Source organism: Sciurus vulgaris (genome assembly GCF_902686455.1).
Source record: "Sciurus vulgaris genome assembly, chromosome: 1".
NCBI classification, from domain to species: domain Eukaryota; kingdom Metazoa; phylum Chordata; class Mammalia; order Rodentia; family Sciuridae; genus Sciurus; species Sciurus vulgaris.
The window spans coordinates 23,176,308-23,196,796 of record NC_136461.1 but is presented as its reverse complement, the minus strand read 5'-3'; the positions used below and the strand labels follow the sequence as shown (position 1 = coordinate 23,196,796).

Here is a 20,489-nt window from a genome sequence, read left to right as displayed (position 1 = left end):
ATCATTTTTTTTGGTTGCTTGACTGTAATCTTTGCTTTAGGAATTGATCTAAACTGAAGGGAGGAATTTGAATTTGTGAACTGTTCTAACTTCACCAGGCTCAAAGAACTGTGGAGTGGTGCTGAATTTGGAGTGGTCAAAATTGTATTTTCTGGACTAAATTAGTGACAGAACTCGGATAAGCGATTGCCTGGGGTGGAGTAGGAAGCAAGGATTCCTAAGGGGCACAGAGAAACTTAGAAGTGATGGATATGGGGGGAGTGGTCATGGAAGTATTTATCTTGATTGTGCTGATGGTTTTATGAGTACCAATCTCTTTTGTCAAATAGTACACTTTAAATGTACAATTGTGAGTTCATTACATTTCAATAAAGCCAATTAAAAAAAAAAAACTATAGTAGGAGCAGGTTGATATCTTTTTTATTACTTTTTTGAGCTTCATTGTCCAGGCTGGCCTTCATCTCCTGAGCTCAAGCTTTTCTCCTGTATGAGCCTCTGAAGAGCTGGAACTATACATGCATGCCATTGCATCCAAATTGGTATAAGTCTCATTTCCACTGTTGAGTTACAAATGAAAGCACACACTCCTTGTTCACTTCTAAAAAATCCAGTCTAGGATCATTCCAAACCAGACAATTTCGAACTTTGCAACAGGTTTTTATTTTTGCTTTATATCTATTACAGTGTTTGAAACCTAAAGAAATACATTTTCTCTTCAAATTTGGATGTGTATATAAATATCATTTGTCTGGACTCAGCACACTCAATGCCATGGTTTCTTGGCCTATGTCTGCTCTGAAATCATGAAGCTTTTTCTGTCTACCCAGGGGCCCTGAGAACGTGGAAAATAGCCATAGTTTACAGTTCTTAGAAAAATAAAAGCAAATGAGTTTTTTGGAAAGAAAAACAGAAGGGTTTGATTCACCTTCTTAGGGGTCCTTAGCTGTAACTTAGGGGGTTTTTCTGTCGGGTTGCTGAGACCTCATGTCCCCTTCCCTTGTTTTGTAAGGCAGTTCCCACAAAAGCTGGCTAAAAAAGCCAATACCCAAATCTTGGGCCTGAGGGTTTATGTAGTGTGGGCTCTTTAAGGACACACTGAGTCAGAGGTTCCCAACCAGTCTCAGGATCTGAGCTTCTGACTTCCTTCACAGCCCCCTGAGCATGGATTCCAGTTCTCCTCACACCCAGTGGTTGAAAAGTGATCTACACAGGTGGGCAGGGCTAGTGTGTAGCAGGATGATTTAGGTATGTGCTATTGTGGGCATCAGAAGTCACGCTGGCCCAAAAGTAGGCAGGTAGGCCTAAGTCCCTGCAGAGAAACTGCACAAACCTTTCTCCCAGGGTGTTTCTGGGCCCTTTAATTTAATGTTGCTTTTCTGCCAGCTTTGGTCCTGCAAGTAGTTCAGGCTTGAAGCAAAATTCTCTCAGAGGAAAATAGTTTTACTTCACAGATTTGGTTGTTCTTGACATCAAATTCTGTTGTCATGGTCTTTGTGTGTTTTACTAGGTACAGAACCCAGGGGTTTATGCCCCTAGCCCTTTTTCAGTCTTTGAGACAGTGTCCCTTTTAAGTTGCCCAGGCTGGGCTCAAATTTGAGATCCTCTTGCCTCAGCCTCCACTGCACCCAACTCTTGCTATGGTCTTACTCAGGGGTGGGACTAGAGGACAGACAATGGGATTACCAAACCATTTGCAAAGGTGTTGGTCAAAGAGCAGCTAATGCCCACCCATTCACGGATCCATTCATGCAATGCCAAAATCTCAGCTTGTTTAACAAAAGAATCAACCCAAAAAGTAAAATACTGGACAAGGTTGGTCTAGAATGTGAAATCCTAAGTGGCCTGGAGAAATCCACTGTGAACAGTCTCTCAGTCCCACCCTCACTACCTTCTAGGGTGGTACTACCTGGAAGAATCTGTTGGTGGTTATGAGCATTTCCTTTGGGTCAGTACACTAAATCCTGCACCCTTCTCCAGCCTTCCAGGGAACCCTCAACCAGCCTGTCCTCCCTCCTGGATCTCTGGAATGCCTAGAGCAACCTGGAGAAGCTGGTTCCCTGCCTTCAACTGAAAATCTAAAATCTGATCCTACAAGATACATCTACTGAGGGATTCCAAGACAATGGATACAAACTTGAATGAGCCTAGGGAAGAGATGAGGCCTGAACAAAAGAGCTGGGGCCTTCAAAGAGGGGCACATGGGGGTGGTTTCCATTGGTAGGTTTCCTGCTTTCCAGGCAGGAAGCCATAAGAAAATGGAAACACAGTTCAGTTTGCTGAACAGTTTCCATTTTGAACTGGTTTGGCTTCAGAGAAATACAGTATGTGCCTAAGAGCCTTAACTAAAAACAATAGCAGCTATAAATCTGTGCAGTTTAGCTTCCAGGGCAAGAAGGATTGATGCAGTAGATCTCTATGAGTTCCAGGTAAGGGAAAACAACAAGGGTCTCTGAAAGCTGAAGCTACCTACTTAGAAGGTTCATTTATGCCCAGAGAACCAAGTAACCAGGCTGGCAAGTCAAGGGTGGAATTCATATGGTTCTACCAGAAAGCTGCAGCCAATATGAAGGCCAGGCAGTCTCTGGGGAAGGCTGGCAACTGAAGACAGACTTCTAAGACAAGACACCCTGTACTAGAAAAGATTTGGGGATGGGATGCCTAGAGGGGTTGGTAATAAGAATAGCTGGCATTATTCAAAATAGTATCTGAATACATGAACCATGAAAAAGGGCCCTTGTTCTCTTAATCCACCCCTAGCTACCTCCACCCCAACCAGAGATCTTAAAATGGATGTATGAACCACATGCCAACATATAAGGAATCCAAAAACATGCCTCAGCTTCTCTAGCTTTTAAGGTAGGCTGGGGAGCCCCTTCATTCTGGCAATAAACATTCAGAAACTGGAAAGAAAGCTTTGCTCTCACTTAGGTCAGGGGCTAGAGTTCAGATGGGGGCTGTCCACAATGGCTCTCCACAAGATGGCCAAAGGAGAGGAGATACAAAAGATGTAACTGCTTCTGTGGGTTGGAAGAACATCTGTGGACTGAAAGGGGACTTAAGAAAGATTAAGGGGAAAACATGGTTCAGGGAAGACACAAGACTCTTAGAGGTCACTTTTCTCTGAAATCTGTCCCAGAGTAGTGCCCCCAATAGAATTCAGCCTTTGAAGTCTTAAGCAGGAGCCAATGACCAACAAAGTCTTCATCTGGTACAGGACCCAGATCTGAAGCCAAAATAGATTTTGAAGGAACAGTTGGGAAAGCAGGACATTTATGTCTCACACTAAGAATGTAGCTTCAATGTCAAGCACTTAACTGTTGCTTGAGGTACAAAGTAGATCCTACTAAATTGCTCTGCCCTTTGGACAAAGCTGATGGCGGCAGGCTCTTCTATGAACTGTAAGACAGTTTTGTAATGGAGGCAGCTGGGCAAATGGAAAAGGTCCCACCCTTTGCCTTCCTAGGAGATTGGGGGTTGGCAGCCATTTTTGCTAAGCTGATGAGTAGCATATGACTCACTGAAGTAGTATAACACTGGTATGATTTTTTTTAGTATCAAGGACCAGCTCTAAACCACCTTTCTCAGAAAATGGCTCTGGAGTGAGACTTCAAAGATAAGCTGAAGACAAATTCAAGACCAATGGTTGACAATAAGAACCTGAATTTTAGATATATAAGCAGAGGGGTATTTTACCTGAGCCAAAAGGGGATGAGAAGTGCAGTGCAGAGCAGGACACTTCTGACTAAGCAGGGCAGGGCAGATTGTAGCATCAGCTCCACAGCTGGTCTACACTTAGCTGACAACTTCCTACAGCCCCAACATCAACAGCCAGGGTTTACTATCATGTGTAACCCACCAAGAGGTACAGGCAAGCCACTGAGGCACTGCACTAGCTTTACTCTGAAAGAAAAGGCATCTGGATTAAAATTGTCACAAGGAAGGGCAAACCCAAACCAGGTACAAGGATCCCAAACAGCAAGAGCTCTCACAAAAATATTCAGGCTGCTAAGTTTCTATGATAATAGGAGAGGCAGCCATATGTGGAAACTTATGTGGACAACAGCCTTTGAGATTGATTTTGAAAAGGTAAGATTCCTTTCTGGATTTCCTGATGGTAGACTTCATCAATCCCTGAGCCCATCTTTGCTCCCTTTAGGTACCAGGACAATCAAACCAGGCTGACCTGCTTTATAAAGGTTCTAGAGCTGAGGGTTGGTCCCAGCTGGTGGCTCAGACTACAAGCAGTTAGTCTTATAGTCTGGGCTATAGACCAAGCTCAGACCTTCTAAGTGGGAGAGCCTCCACATCTCTTTTTTGGTCTTCCTTACAGTAGCCTACTCACAGAAATTACAGACAGTTCCTCCTAAGACCAATTAAGATTGACCTACCTAATTATATAGAATATAAAAAAATACAGAACATTTTGACATTCTCTCCTTTGGAAGTAAAATATACATGATCCAACTATGGAAGAGGAAGAAGAAGAAAGGCTAAGGGCAGGGATCCCTGACTATCCCAATACATGACACTCTCACTCCAATCTCCTCTGCAACTTATGGGTCACCAGAGCAAGGACTTTCTCCTCAGGAGAAAGGAAGGACCATAGCCCCCTTGTCTTGAGCTTAGAAGAAAATACAGTCACCTCAGAGGTTCACTCAACTCTGAGGGGAATTTTCAAGTAAACAAATGAAGTTGGGTTGCACCATTCAGAAGATGGGTAGGAAACATGGGGTCAGTAGCTACACATGAGAAGCCCTGTCTGAAGGCCTGTGCTCCTTCCCTCTACTCCCACTGGTGGACTTGTTCCAGGGGAGTGAGGGGGTCTCCCAAATTAAAGAGATCTGGGTAAAGGTTCAGAGGAGAGAGGGGCCTTTATTTCTGGTGGCCTCCCCATCAGCCTCTAGTCCCAGACAATGTTGGCAGCTGGGATTCCCAAAATCAGGAACTCATGGCTCTTGGGAAGAGCAACCTTAATACAAGAAAAATGTGCAAAAGAAAAAAAAATTAAATAACTCAATCCAAGCATATAAGATTAATATTCTGTCAGAGCAAGAAACACTTTGTTTTGGATTTCTCCTCCCCTCCCCTCCCACCCTCCCACCTCTGGAATATTCCATCTGCTCAAGTACCCAAGATAAGAATTACACAGATAAGGGCAGAGGACTGGGAAAGATGAGGGAAGATAAAAGGAAGGAAGTCACCACTAAGATAAAAGAAAAAAAAAAAAAATTAAAAAAAAAAAAAAAAAAAAAGGTGCAAAATGATTACCTCAGTCCTCCTTTGTCTACCCCTGGGCTCATGGGTTAAAGACATGTGTGCAGCCAAAATACAGTGTAAGGAAGAAAAACCCAACACGTCCCCTTCTTGTCACAAAACCCAAATGTGAGCCTCAGATGGTTCTGTCAGTCCAGAGGGTGCTCCCTCCAGGGAAGGGGGGAAGAGCAGGTCAAGAGCACAGTCTCCAGGGCAGCAGGTGTGTGGTGGCTGATGGTGGGGGGGCTGGTTTCCCGCCCACCAGAGGGCTGCTCCTCTGCTGGTTGGTGGTGCTTCCCATTCCCTCCCCTCCCCGGAGGCAGACATTATAGTTGGAAGCCCTCCATGGGGGCCTCAGGCTGCTGGAAGATGAACTGCTGTTGCGTTTCATCCACTTGGGGAGCCAGGCTGCTATCATCGTCTTCTACACCAAAGTAGTGCTCAATAAGGTCGAAGGCCTTCTGGTAGATCTCCTGGTTCTCATGGCTCTGGAGAAACTCAATTTTATCCAAGCCTACAGTGGCAAGAGGGAAGTGGGGAGAGGGAAGTGTTAAGTGCTTTTCTTTGGGTTCATAGACATTTGTGAACTTTTACTTCCTGAAGCATGTTAATGTTGACAAATATAAAAATATCTGATTGCTCTTTAGCCTTTTTATGTTTTGGTACCAGGGATTGAACCCAGGGGTGCTTAACCACCGAGCCACATCCCCAGCCCTTTTTTATATTTTATTTAGAGACAGGGCTTCACTGAGTTGCTTAGGACCTTGTTGACTGGCTTTGCACTCGCGATCCTCCTACCTCAGCCTCCTGACACTGGGATTACAGGCATGCACCACCACGTTTGGCTGTTCTTTAAAATAAAAAAGAAGAGCTAAGCTCTCTTTCCCCAAACTACAGAATTCCACAGAAGAGACCAAAATATCAGTTAAAAACCAGAGATTCTAGTCCCGATTCTGCTTTAAACTACACTGGGTAAATCATTATTCACCTCTCTTCTCATGAATGGATGATGAGTCAATCTAGCACTCTTATGGAAATGTGCTAGAAATTCTGCTGGAAACACATGCCTTCTAGTAGTTCCTGGTACTATCAGTTTTGGATCTTTATCTTTGCATCTGTACCACACCTACTTATCAGATGGAACCAATCAGAAAGAGAACTGACCTGTTCCTCAGAGGGAAAAGGAACTGGTGGGATAAAACCCTGAATTTGAAACATGACTCAAATCTTAGCTCTATTCCATTACTTAGTACGTGCCTGTTTCTCCTTTGGGAATATTTGAAACCCTGTGGATGGCAGAACTTGGCTAGGGCAGTTCTTCACTGGTTTTGGAGTTTTGGAGACAGATACACAGAGACAAGGCTCATGTAAGCTATGTATGCTGACCAACCCTTCCTCCCTGCACCCTAACATACACATTTGTGCATGGCTTGGGAGGCCTACAGTCCCAGGTTCTAACTTAGAATCTCTCCACTAAAGGCAGAGGTAAGGTCGGGAAAAGGGAGCATACCATAGGCTTCCTCAATGAGGCCACAATAGGGATTGACTCCTGAGCCACTGCGCTTGCCCTCCTGTTCTCCGAGTCGCAGAATGTTCTCTAGTCCATTGAGGGCTACTTGCACAATCTTCGAATCCATTACAGTCAGCAAGTCACACAGGGGTTTGATGCAGCCCAGTGACACCAGGTACCTAGGGGCCAGAGATGAGGCAAGTTTGAAATTAATGCAGAGCAAGAGAAGTGCTGGGCAGGTGCTTTGTTTTGTGGGTCTCCATTGCACATCAACATTCTCAACAATCCACTTTTTTCTATTATTATTATTTTTAGTTGTAGATGAACACAACACCTTTATTTTATTTATTTATTTTTATATGGTGCTAAGGATCGAACCTAGTGCCTCCTATGTGTAAGGCAAGTGCTCCACCGCTGAGCTACAGCCTGACCTCTCAGCAACCCACTCTTTTGGGGGCGAGGACACATGCCTTTATTTAATTAGTTTGTTTGTTTTTTTGCGGTGCTGGGGATCGAACCCAGGGCCTCACATGTGCTAGACAAGTGCTCTACGACTGAATTACAACCCCAGTGTCTTGCAATCCACTCTTATTGAGTCATCCATCCTTTCTCTGAATCTCTTTATCCTGCCATTGCTATAGGTCTAGCTCATTTGGCATGTGGCCACTAGTATACACTCCTCCTTGCCTGCAATGTTGTTTTGGCTGCAATATTACCACTCAACACACCATTTCTCTGTTTAAAAATTTTCACAGGTTCCCCATTTCTCTGAATCCAAGCTACATGATAATACACACTCTTTAAAATCTGGCACCTACCTCTTTTTCTAGCTCTGCCTATATTACTCCCCTCCAAAGATACTACATTCTCATCAAACTTGAAAAGGTGTTCAGATTTCTGATTCTTGTACCTTTACTTATGCTTTTCTGTGTCTAAAAGGTCTTTTACAACCTTATATTTATTCTTCAATGCTTTATGCTTCAATGCTTATTCAAGAATTCCTTTTCTTCGAAGGCTTTATATAGACTCACTATACTCCTTAGTGGCTACACATGGAGGGCAAGCCACTAATCCCATTTCCATCACTCCTAATACTGTTCAGATAATGGAAACTAAAATAAAGGAGCATACACACATAGAAGAGCTTTCTATTTCTGCTTTTCTCAAGTCTTTTTCTCAAAAATGGCTTTCCAAAGAGAGCTGGGGCTATACTGTAGTGGTAGAGCACTTGCCTAGCATGCACCAAGGCCCCAGGTTCAACACCCAGCACTGGGGGAAAAAAAAATTGCTGGGCTGGAGGGTGTATGTAAGTGATAGAGTGCTTTAGGATGTGTGAGGCCATGGGTATAATCTTCAGCACAGGAAAAAAAAAAAAAATCCCAAAGCAGCTGCTTAGATTGATTCACAGCATGATTCTCTTTCAGGTGTATGAATAATGGAGAATTATACTGATTTCAAGTAGGGGAGGGATAGCTGTCACTGGTTTTCTTTTTCTTTCTTTCCTTTTTTTTTTTTGTGGTGCTGAGGACTGAACCCAGGACCTTGTGCATGAGGCAAGAACTCTACCAACTGGGCTATATCCCCAGCCCTCTGCCATAGTTTTCATTCTCTGGGAGGGAAAAGAGGCACCATATGACATGGTCTATATTAATCTATTCTGCATTCCACTATCACTGTAGCAGCTTGCAATTTAAACCTTATTGCAGCTGCACCAGGGGGCAAAACTATCTTAGTAAAAGCAGTTTATTAGGATATTTGTAAATCATAAGCAAAGGAGGAGAACACATATCATTCAAAAAAGGAATATGATACCTGATCTGCTCAGGGGTTCCTCCTGATGTGGCATTGGTGATGGCCCAGGCTGCTTCTTTCCTTGTACGAAACTCTGCTTTCTGAAGGATTTCAATCAATACAGGGAAGATATTTGCATCTATGACAGCCTTGAGAGAGAATTGGGGGATGGAAGGAGATAGTCAGTTCAAGGCAAGAAAGCAAAGGCAGCCCAAAAATCAGTTTAAGAATTAGGCATCATCCCCTGCCTGGGAGTTCTTTGTTTTTCCCATATATGAGATAACCTAGCTTCCACTATACAGGATCTTTGACCAATAGCACTCTGACACCAATTTCTGGGTTTATTTTTTTTTTTTTTTTGCAGGGCAAGGTTGCTGGGATCTAACACAGGGCCTTGCACATGCTAGGCAGGAAGACTACTGCTGAGCTACACCCCCAGGACCTTGACCCCAATGTCTAAGGGGGGAAAAAATTTCATTTTCTGGAAACAAAAATCCACAGTCTCCCATGTTTTGATGCTTCCCCAAGCCCCTCAATTTCTCTTCTTGTTCTACCTGTATTTGAGCCCTGTTGCCAGCAGTGATATTTGAAATGGTCCAGCAAGCTTCCTTCCGGATTGACTCTTTGGAGCTACTCAGCAAGTGGAGGAGGCAAGGGAGGGCTGAACAGTTAAGAATGACCTAAAACACCACAAGAACAGGAAATAAAACAAAAAGTTATTTGGACTTAATAAAAATTTAAAAAGTTTGAGTACCGAGATACTATCAATAAGCCAGGCACAGTGGTGCACACTTATAATCCCAGGTACTTGGGAAGCTGAGGCAGGAGGATTTGCAAATTCAAGGCCAGCTTGGGCAACTTAGCAAGACTTTGCCTCAAAATAAAAAAATAAAAAGGGCTACAAATGTAGTACAGTGATAGAATAGAGTGTCCCCGGGTTTAATTCCCCAGTATCAAAACAACAACAAAACACAACAAAACCATAATAAACATGGTGAAAAAGCAAACCATAAAATATTGCAAAACATAAATCTGATAACTAAAATTCAGAACAAAGAACTCCTACAACTAAACAACAAAATAAACTCCTAAACAACAAATTAAAAAAATGAAAGTAGTGGTGCATGCTTATAATCCCAGCAACCCAGGAGGCTGAGGCAAGATAACTCCAAGTTTGAGGTCGGCCTCAGCAAATTTAATGAGAACTGGCCTCAAAAAATAAAAAGGACTAAGAATGTAGATCAGTGGTAAAGCACCCCTGGGTTCAATCCCTCCCTAAAACAACAATAACTATTCTAAAAAGGCAAAGGACTTGCATAGACTTCTCTCCAAAAATGATATACAGATGGTCAATAAGCACAAAAAAGATGATCAACATTACTAATTAGGGTATGCAAATCTAGCTACAATGAGATATCATGTCACACACATTACGATAGTTGTTATAAAAACAAAAAAAAAACTAGAAATAACAAGTGTTGGGATGATGTAGAGAATCTGGAACCTGGATTAGAATCTAGAACCTGGATTAGAATCTGGAATATAAAATGGTGCAGCAGCTATACAAGTAGGATGGTTCCTTAAAAAATTTAAACATAGATGGGTGTGGTGCTCTGTGTTCATAATCCTAGCTCCTCAGGAGGCTGAAGCAGTGGGATCAAGGCCAGACAGGGCAGTTAGTGAGACTCTGTCTCAAAAAAATAAAAGGTGGGGCTGGGGATGTAGAGTTGGTAGAGTGCATGCCTCCCAAGCATAAGGCCCTGGGTTCAATCCCTAGCACCACACACACACACACACACACACACACACACACACACACAGAGTTAGAAATAATAAATAAATAAATAATAAAAGGTCTGGAAATGTAACTCAGAGATGAGTACTCCTGGGCTCAATCCCTAATAATGCAAAATAAATGAATAAATAAAAATTAAACATAAAATTATCTAGTAGTTCCACTGCTGGGTGTATAACCAAAAGAAGCAAAAACATGAACTTGAACAAATATTTGTACAATAATAATGTTCACAGCAGCATTATTCATAGTAGCTACAAGAGTAGAAACAAATGAAATGTCCATAGACAATGGATTTGAAAAATATGGTATAAACATATAATGAAATATTATTTCACCTTACAAAGGAAATTGACACATGGTACAATATGGATGAACCCTGAAGATACTACGCTAAGTGAAATAATCCAAACGCAATAGCACAAATATGTGTAATTCCATTTATATGAAGTGGCTATAAAAGTCATAGAGACAGAAAGTAGAAAGGTGGTTACTAGGGCATAGAGGAGTTATTGTTTAATGGGTATAGAGTTTCAGTTTGAGATAATGGAAAGTTCTACAGATGGATAGTGGTGATGACTGAATAACAACGTGACTGTACCTAATGTCACTGAACTACTAATGTCACTTTGAAATGGCTAAAACAATAAATTTTATGGTATATTTTAATGTGCACGTGAGTACAACATGCAAATGCATGGATGCACATACCCACATCTCACACACAAACACAAAATGATGTAGAAAATGAGGGTATGGGTGTGAGTGAAAGACTGCTCACTTATAAAAAACAAAAAGGACTGGGGATGTGGATCAGTGGTTAAGCAACCCTAGGTTTAATCTCCCATACCATTAAAAAAAAAAAAAAGGAATCCCACAAAAGTATGCCAACTACTTAAGACTCAAAGAGAGCTGGGGTTGTGGCTCAGTGGCAGAGCGCTTGACTGGCATGTGTGAGGCACCAGGTTCGATTCTCAGTACCACATATAAATAAATAAGTTAAATAAAGGTCCACTGACAACTAAAAAAAAAAAAAAAATTCAAAGAATACCCATATCTTAGCCAGGGGAAACTGGCTACTGTGTCCTCACCAGAGAGTTTATTATTTATTTATTAATTATTTATTTTGGTACTGGGGATTAAACCCAGGGCACTTTACCACTGGGCTACATTCCCAGTTCTTTATTTATTGGGACAGGGTCTTGCTAAATTACTTAGGGCAGAAGTTGCTAAGGCTGGCCTCAAATTTGTGATTCTCCTGCCTCAGCCTCCAGAGTCACTGGGATTACAGGTATTGCCATCATGCCAGCCTAGAGGTTATTTTTATTTTATTTATTTATTTTTTGATACAAGATCTCTCCATGTTGCCCAGGATAGTCTCAAATTCACAGATTGGACTGAGGATATAACCCAGTGGTAGAGCACTTGCCTACATGGTAAGGCCCTGGGTTCAATCCCCAGTACCAGAAACAAAACAAAACAAAACAAAAAAGACAATTACTATTAAAGAAAGAATACTGTAATGATATCAAACTCCTGGGCTTAAGTGATTCTCCTGCCCCAGTTTCCCCAGTAGGTGGAATTACAGGTGCATGTGACCACACCTGGCTTAGAGGGGCTTATATTAATATAAGGTAATATCAATGGGTTCCTTAAAGGTCTAGGATGTAAAGGTGGGGTTCCATAGCTTCCCATATCTCAAAAAAATCACAGTTCAGATTTAACAACTATAACATCCCACTCAGTGCATATTCTATTTAGTTTTCTTTCAGATGCATTGATTGGATAATGATATGCTTCTGAAAAGAAGAAACCAATTGACATGATCCTACAGAGTTGGCAGAGCTGGAGTTTTTTACTCAAGCCCATGCTTTCTCTGATATACCATGCCACCTACCACCAAGCAGGAAAGTTCTTCACAGTACTCTCCTTAGCTGGTCTGAGTAGGCTGAGGATGTAGTTCAATCCCCAGGACTACAAAAACAAGCTAACAAACAAGAAAACAAACAAACAAAAAGAAAAAAAACAAAAAAACAAAACTAATTGGTTTGAGTTAAGATCCTGGACAGTCCTCCTCCTTACCTGGGTCTGGATGTCATCCCCAGTGACAATGTTACCCACAGCTCTCAAGGCAGGAGAAGCCACTTTGTTATCGTTGTGCCTACAAAGGAGAAAGTCCTGATCAGAGGCCATACCATATTCAGCACTGCTGAACACCAGGGCCGGCAGCATCCTCATGCCTCCCCTGAGTAGGACAGTGAACTGCTAGCTGCAGCTCTTTGGCATGAACTCGGGGAACCTGAGGGAACCTTTACCCTGACACCACTCACATCAGAAGCTCTACCAATCGCCGGCAGACTCCAGAGTCTATGACCGCCTGGATCTTCTCATTGGGGCCATCAGACAGGTAAGAGAGAGCCCAGCAAGCATCTGCCAGTAAGTCTGAGTCGCTGCTGAAGAGTAGGCGAGATAATACAGGCAAACAAGGAGAGACCTGTTGGAAGCAGAGTAAGAAGAACTCACGGTGGGGAAAGGGTTACATCAGCTCTATTACTAACACTAACATTGCTAATCCCCACCCCAACAAGTAATTCTAGATCCTGGGGATCTCCACTATTAAGCCTCAGGCCTGCCTTTTCACTTTACCATCTAGGCACACAAGATCATCTAATTCACTAAAACTGCCTTCTGAGATTTCAGACTCAAAGGGAAACATAAAGACATTAAAAACTCCATATGATGGACTCTACTATCCCTCAGGGACTGGCAAGCAGCTCTCTCACCTTTGCGAACTCTGGGGGTGGGTTCTTTCCTCGGCAGAGGTTTGACAGGGCCCAGACTGCATTCCGTGTCATTGTCAATCGTGTGGACTTGGTAAGGAGTCTGAAGGAAACAGCAAAGATAAATCTTGAGCAGGGGAAGCAGGGAAAATTCAGTCAGACCCTAAGACTCTAGCAGTCACTTTCTCATAGAACTAAATTGAGTGATTTGGCTGACTTCTACAGAGAATTAGGACCAGCTGTGGCTAATTAACACCATAGGTAATAGGGACCAAACAGAGGGCAGACTTTGAATAAGCCTGCAAGGTTTTAAGTAGGACACACTGTGCCCCTAAGTCTGTGCACAAGTCCTGAATAAAGAGTACAAGGGTATTAGCTATGCAGTATGGAATGATTTCCTATCACTTGCCATTATAAAGTGATAATGGTAGCATATGAGTAAGAACAATTCATTTGTATCCTCTGGGTTCGATGTACGTTACTCTGAGAGTATGGGGTTCAGGAGGGAATGAGAGAGGAGCCTAGACAACTCTTCATGGGGCCTCTGATCTACGATTTACAAAAAAAATTGTCCAATATACTTATGCACGACCCCACAGCAAATCAATACATTCTACAGAAGACTGGATTTCCTTTCTCCTTGGTTTAGTGAGGCAGACACGACAAACACAGGGTTCTATAGCATCATGAGGTTAAGAAATATGGCATTCCTTGACACAGAGCAGGGGGCACAATCTTCTTACTCTCAAAATTTATCTTTTACTTTGGGGATTAGAATGTACTTCTAAGGTTTTTGTATTTACCTGTCACCTTTAGGGATCAAGTAAACTGTCTCCAAGTGACCTGACACATGGCCACATCTACAGATGCCCCAGGTGCAAATGATCATAATTACTCACGTTAATAAAGGATTAAGGATGGAACAGTTCAAGACGTAATCTCGGCAAATGGAACTATCTCCAGCTATGTTTCCTAGAGCCCAGACTGCCTGAAAAGGGGATGATAAAACTGTCATCAATAGAGCCCAGTACCTTCTGTGATCACCTTGTTTGCAGTACTACAGAATACCCACTAGGCTGAGAATAATGTGAAGACCTGAGACACAGTCAACAAGCTTAGGAAGCCTCCCTGCTGAAGTCCTTATTGAGCACATGCTCTGCAAGGAAATTTTCCTTGGAAGGTCATGGTTCAGTAGAGGAAAGACAGGCTATAATCTGTACTGCAGCCAGAGAAGCCAAATCCAGAAGTCACCACCCTGACATCCCAGGAAAATAAGTCACCAAAAAGATGCATTCCTGTAGCCATTCTGGAAGCCAACTCTATATATAGCAATGGAGGAAAGATTCCACTAACCACTCTCCATTTCCATTCAACTAGCAAAAATTCAGTGGGGGAAATGGAAGTTTTTTTTTTTCTTTATTCTTTTTGGTACTGGGGATTGAACCCAGTGGTGCTTAACCACTGAGCCACATTCCTAGTTCTTTTTATTTTGGAACAGTCTCAGTAAATTGCTTAGGACCTCGCTAAATTGCTGAGGTTGGCTTTGAACTTGTGATCCTCTGGCCTCAGTCTCCCAAGTGGCTGAGATTATAGACTTGAGCCATCATGCCCAGCCTGGAAGTTCTACTTATATCTCCATAATCTGTGGGTACTGAGATTATTACTATGGTGTCTCTTTCAACACTACTTCTGACAAAAAATTTATAGAATTCTTCCCACACTAACAACTGTCTTGAACACTATGTGTCCAATAATTTAATTCTGACACTTACTCTTGAAGTTAGCACAAATGCCACAAGTCAGTTCCAGAAGATCATTCCCACTTCAGACACCAGTTACAAGCCCCAGGGGCCACCTATACTTCTGTCAGAAGACTGATCAACTATAAAACTGGGGATTTCCTACATTTCTTTCTTAAATTTGATAATTCACTGAAATGACTCAGAGAATTCAAGAAAACATCACATTTACCCAGTTTATTATAAAGGAGAAGACTCAGGAACAGCCAAATGGAGGGCAAAATATGGAGTAGAAGACTTGGGGCGGGGGTGCAGTGCACTCTGCCACTTTCCCAGCACATGGGTGTGCTTGCCAACCCAGAAAGTTTCATTGTGCAAGAGTTCTTATAATCCCATCTCCAGACTCCTTCATACCACTTCCTGGGGATATGTGAAGGAGGTGGGGCTGAGGTCCCACCCCTTTAATCCTGCATTTGGTCTTTCAGATGACCAAAATCATGTGAAGGCTACCAAGAGGTTCCCCTCTGAGTCACCTCATTGCATAGATTCAGGTGTGTTCCAAAGGAGTTCTTTAAGTAACAAAAGACAATTATCACTCAGAAAACCCCCACCAATTTAAGAACTGGGACAAAGACCCAATATATATGTATGTACACACACACACACGTATATATAATATATATTATTGGTACCATCAAGAATTAAGCCAAATGTGAGCATTACCTGTTCCTGTACATCCTCAAAGTCTGAGTTAAGTAGCTCTATAAAAATGGGAACGGCTCCTGCTTCAATGACAATTTTGGTCTGCTGAGAGGTTCCAGAGGCAATGTTTGTTAGAGCCCAGGCAGCTTCAAACTGAAAGTGAGATTAAGCCATGATTGAGAGGTCATTACAGACTGAGCAATCATGCCTAACAGTTGATTCAAAACAGTAAGCCTCTAGCCCATAAATTAAAACAAAACCAAACAAAGTCTCTCCCCTCCCTACTTTAAATAGTGGGAAGAGCACTGATATGACACTGACAAGGTAAAGATGGCACTGGGCTTAAATGGGCTAAGTTTAGTCATGCACCACCACACCACCCATGGGTCGCTTTTTCTTTTTTTTCTTTGTACTAGGGATTGAACCCAGGAGTGCTTTAGAGTTGAGGTACATTCCCAGTCCTTTTTATTTTTTCTTTTGAGACAGGGTCTCCCAAAGTTGTTGAGACTGGCCCTAAAGTCATGATTCTCACACCCCAGCCTACTGAGTCACTGGGATTGCAGGTGTGTGCAACATTAAAAACCAGCAAAAGGTTTTTTTTTTTGACAGATAACACTGTATTATTTTATCATGTACAACATGATGTTCTGAAGTATATATACTGTGAAACGGTTAAACCTAGCTAATGTGAGGCTAATATGTTATCTCACATAGTTATCGTTGAGATTTTTTTTTTCCTACTAGGCATCAGACCCAGGACCTCATGCATGCTAATCAAATATTCTATCATGAGTATGTCTCCAGTCCTTTTTATTTTGTATTTTGAGACAGGGTCTTGCTAAGTTCCCAGAATGGCCTCAAACTTGATCCTCTTGTCTCAACCTCCCTAATAGCTGGGATTACAAATGTGTACCACCATGCCTGGCACACTGAGATTGTTTTAAGGAAGAGATTTTGGTTCTCTTCTTTGAAGACAAGACCTTTAAGGCAACTGACAATTCCCTTAAATGTTTCTTTGTAGTACTATTGTCAATTTCCTGAAAGATGTAGAAATATCTCACTGTAATTTCTTAGATGGAAGTGCTTTCATTTGATCATGCATCCCTCTAGGCTTTACCTGTAATGTACAATTTTCATTCCTCTTCAGGAACTCTACAAACCGATCAACTACTCCTGGAGTGTTGATAACTTCATCTATTGGAGGACTAGGCTCTGGAAGAGTAAGAGGGGGAAAGATGAAAAGTAAGGAGAGGTTTTGGCTAATCCATTTACTAAGGTGAGTTCACAACCCTTCTTAGCTATCTCTGACCACCATTACATTTCCAAATTTCCTTTTGGTAATAAGATTGTTTTAAAAATACTTCTTGTTTCTGAACTGCATAATATAGTTGGCATGCTGAAGTATACAGTCATTCCTAATTTAGATGTACTTACCTTTGATCTACTGAATGTAAGCACAGAAAGATAAGGGAAAGAGGAAAGCCCAAGGGATGGGCACATTTCCCTTCTAAGAAAGTCTTTTCTTGGAAGCAATGCTTATACTGGGATAAGAGGTATTTTCTCTATCATACATCATATTATACATATATACATAATAATAATAATTATTAATTTTCTTTGGTACTGGGGTTGAAACCAGAAGCAACCTTTTTTTTTGGACGGGGGGGGGTGTGTGTGGAGATTTCAGGTATACACCACTGTAATTTTTTGGAGCAACTATGTGCCACACTGTTCAATACTAGTGGACAAAACCCAAAGTCCCTGCCTTCACAGAGCTTACATCCTAGTGGGGAAGAGAGATTTTTCTCTTAGAAGATAAGAAGTACACTTGCCCTCTACATCTGCATATTCAACCAAATGTCTATCAAAAATATTCGCAAACCCTGGGGACATAGCTCAGCGGTAGAGCACCATGGACTCGATCCCCAGTACCAAAAAAAACCCCAAAGTCTGCATAGACTTTCCCCCTTGTCATTATCATTATTTCCTAAGTAATATAAGTATTTTATATATATATATATATATATATATATATATATATATATATAGAGAGAGAGAGAGAGAGAGAGAGAGAGAGAGAGAGAGAGCATTTACATAGTATTAGGTATTTAAATTGTCTGGGGATGAACCTTGAGTATACAGGAGGATATGTATAGATTATGTACAAATACTATGCTATTTTACATAAGGGATCCCAATCCCCTGTAGATATTAAGGGATGACTATATAATAGGAGAAAAAAAAAAGAGACTGTAGGACAAGATAAGGAGATAAAAACTGCTGAGGGCAGGGGATAACTTGACATTTAGATAGGGTTTCAGTAAGAAGGTAGGTAGGATTTGACTGTAGAAGGGAGGGAATTGTTGCATAGATTTTTGGGAGTAGATGATATTAGGCAGAGGAAGAATCCAGAACAAAAGTGGATATTTGCCTGGCTTGTTCAAGAGATACCAAGGCTAGAAGGGTTAGAGTAGAATGACGAGATTTTATACCTTTGGAGAGCAGTTTCCGGAATTTCTGTGTGGTTGCTAACTGCAAGTCAGAATCATCAGAAAAGAGCATTTCCACCATCTCTCTTGTGATCACACTCTCCTAGAATATAAAACAGGTTTAGGACTTTGCAAGCCAACAGTAGAACCAGATGTGAGCACATATTACTGCTTGGTATCTTTCTTTATAAAACTTTAGGGTAAGAGGACAGCATAATAGCTCAGGAGAAAGGGTTTGTTTAACCCACGGCTGCTTCAAGTTGGACATTAAGAAGTGATTCCTAATCTCTGAAGCAAAAGATGGCTTCCTTTACGTTTCCTCAGGTGTTTCTATCAGAGATGAATCCTTGTTGACTTTTTAAACTAACCATTTATAAAAGAGCTCATGGAAGAAAGAGCTTAGCATTATCTGCAAAGCTATTAAATGACATGAACCATCCAATTTCTATTCTGTAGAAGCAAATATGTCCCTGGCCTGCATCAGGCACATGCAAGGGCCTTACCCCAGTTGTAGAGCTCACATAAGAGTCCATGAGGAGACTATCAAACATGGCAGCTTCTTCATTAATCAGCTCCACATTTCTTCGTTTAAAAAGCTAAAGTGAAGAGACAGTGTTAAGACTACCCACTGAACTAAACCAAATCAAAACAAAACACTACAAAGAACAATCCAATGTTAAATTATGGCATAACTGACAAGTAAATGCTAAAGGAATTGAGAAAATGATGCCAAGCTTTATATACTGACATGGAATAATACTAAACAGCTTTATTTTCTAGTTATAGCAATAGAATTTTTTCACTTAAAAAAATTTTTTTTTGACCACTGGGCACAGTGGCGCACACCTATAATTCTAATGACTTGGGAGGCGGAAGCAGGAAGATTATGAGTTCAAAGCCAACCTCAGGAACTTAGTGAGGTCCTAAGTGACTCAATGAGACCCTGTCTCTAAATAAAATATTAAAAAGGGCTGGGATGTGGCTCAGTGGCTAAGCACCCCTGGGTTCAATCGGAAGTCTTGCCTCAGACTCCTGAGCAGCTGGGATTGCAGCCCTGCACCACTATAACTGGCTAACTGTTCAGGTTTTTTTTTTTTTAATTATTTAGTTATAGGTGGACATGATATATTTATTTATTTATTTGTTTGTTTGTTTATTTATTTATTTTTATGCAGTGCTGAGGATTGAACCCAGTGCCTTGCACATGTAAGGCAAGTGCTCTACTGAGCCACAGTCCCAGCACCATTTTTTTGTTTTGTTTTGTTTTTTTAGTTCTAAATGGACACAAAACCTTTATTTTATTTATTTTTATGTGGTGCTGAGGATCAAATCCAGGGCCTCACACATGCTAGGCAAGTACTTTACCACTGAGTTACAACCCTAGCCTCTACTCACAATTTTTGAGAGCATTTTTATAAGCAAACAAAACAAAACAAAAAACAAACACTCTAAATATTTTTGTGCCTTTTATATAAAAGACGATGGGTATAAAAGGTTTTGAAGGTGCTGGGTCTGGTGGTGCTTGCCTGTAATCCCAGGAACTCAGGAAGCTAAGGCAAAAGGATTGCAAGTTTGAAAACGGTCTCAGCAACTGAGTAACACCCTGTCTAGAAACAATAAAAATAAATAAACACAAAGGACTAGTTAGGGATGTAGCTCAATGGTAGAGTTCCCCTGGTTTCAATCCCCAGTATGGGGGAGTGAGGGAATAAAAGACTTGGAAGGTAAGGAATAACAGTATAGCCAGAAGGTGGGCAAAAGCAGGTTAGGTGACTAAATCTAGATCTAAGCAAGGCACCAATATGGTAGCAGTGTGGCAAAGCATTAGTATAGTCTCAGTCTGAGGGACACTTACAACAAACAGACTCAAGAAAATAGAAAACAGTCCAGAATGGCTGATAAGCCTCTAAAGGACCAGTCTGAGAACTGGGCTTTCAAGGACAACCCTAACACTGACAGCAATATGACAAAGATAAAAGGCACAAGAAGGTATAACTTGAAGGCTATTAAAAAAAACCACAAATGATATCTGAGTTGGTCTTATGGAAAGGGGATTAAGGGTTGTTCTCCCTTTAAAAAAAGCTTCCAATGCTTCTTTGCAAAAGCAAACTGAAAGGTGGATACTGTTTTGCACACCTGTCAACCCACTGACTCAGAATCCCGAGGAAAAGAATCACAAGTTTAAGGACACAAGGCCAGCGTAAGCAATGTAGTGATATGCCTTAAAAATAAATAAGTAAATAAATAAAAAGGGTTAGGAATGTAGCTCAGCAGTAAAGCACTCCTGGGTCCAAACCCTAGTACTGGGGGAAAAAAAAAAAAAAAATCAAACTGGATGACTGGCCCATCCAGTAGTTAAGCTAAACTTTCCTAAGGGGAAGTGGAGAGTGCAAGGTAAAGGCTAACTATAGTGGCTGGACCGTTATGTTT

The 20,489-nt window shown here is 41.5% G+C and overlaps 1 protein-coding gene across 5 annotated transcripts in view; it reads right to left on the bottom strand.

The window, feature by feature from the left end:
- Positions 1–636: 636 nt before the first annotated feature.
- KPNA6 (karyopherin subunit alpha 6) overlaps positions 637–20,489 on the bottom strand; it is a 56,395-nt gene continuing 36,542 nt past the window's right edge. For all 5 annotated transcript variants that reach the window (XM_079108933.1, XM_079108934.1, XM_079108935.1 and 2 more), the window contains 12 exons: positions 18,563–18,655; positions 18,063–18,162; positions 16,688–16,782; positions 15,592–15,723; positions 14,029–14,117; positions 13,133–13,232; positions 12,680–12,843; positions 12,432–12,510; positions 9,109–9,234; positions 8,576–8,703; positions 6,764–6,942; positions 637–5,767 (listed from right to left, as the gene is read on the bottom strand). In XM_079108933.1, the coding sequence (XP_078965059.1) occupies positions 5,580–5,767; positions 6,764–6,942; positions 8,576–8,703; positions 9,109–9,234; positions 12,432–12,510; positions 12,680–12,843; positions 13,133–13,232; positions 14,029–14,117; positions 15,592–15,723; positions 16,688–16,782; positions 18,063–18,162; positions 18,563–18,655 (1,473 nt within the window). In that variant the 3' untranslated portion in view covers positions 637–5,579. The remainder of the gene's footprint in view (positions 5,768–6,763; positions 6,943–8,575; positions 8,704–9,108; positions 9,235–12,431; positions 12,511–12,679; positions 12,844–13,132; positions 13,233–14,028; positions 14,118–15,591; positions 15,724–16,687; positions 16,783–18,062; positions 18,163–18,562; positions 18,656–20,489) is intronic.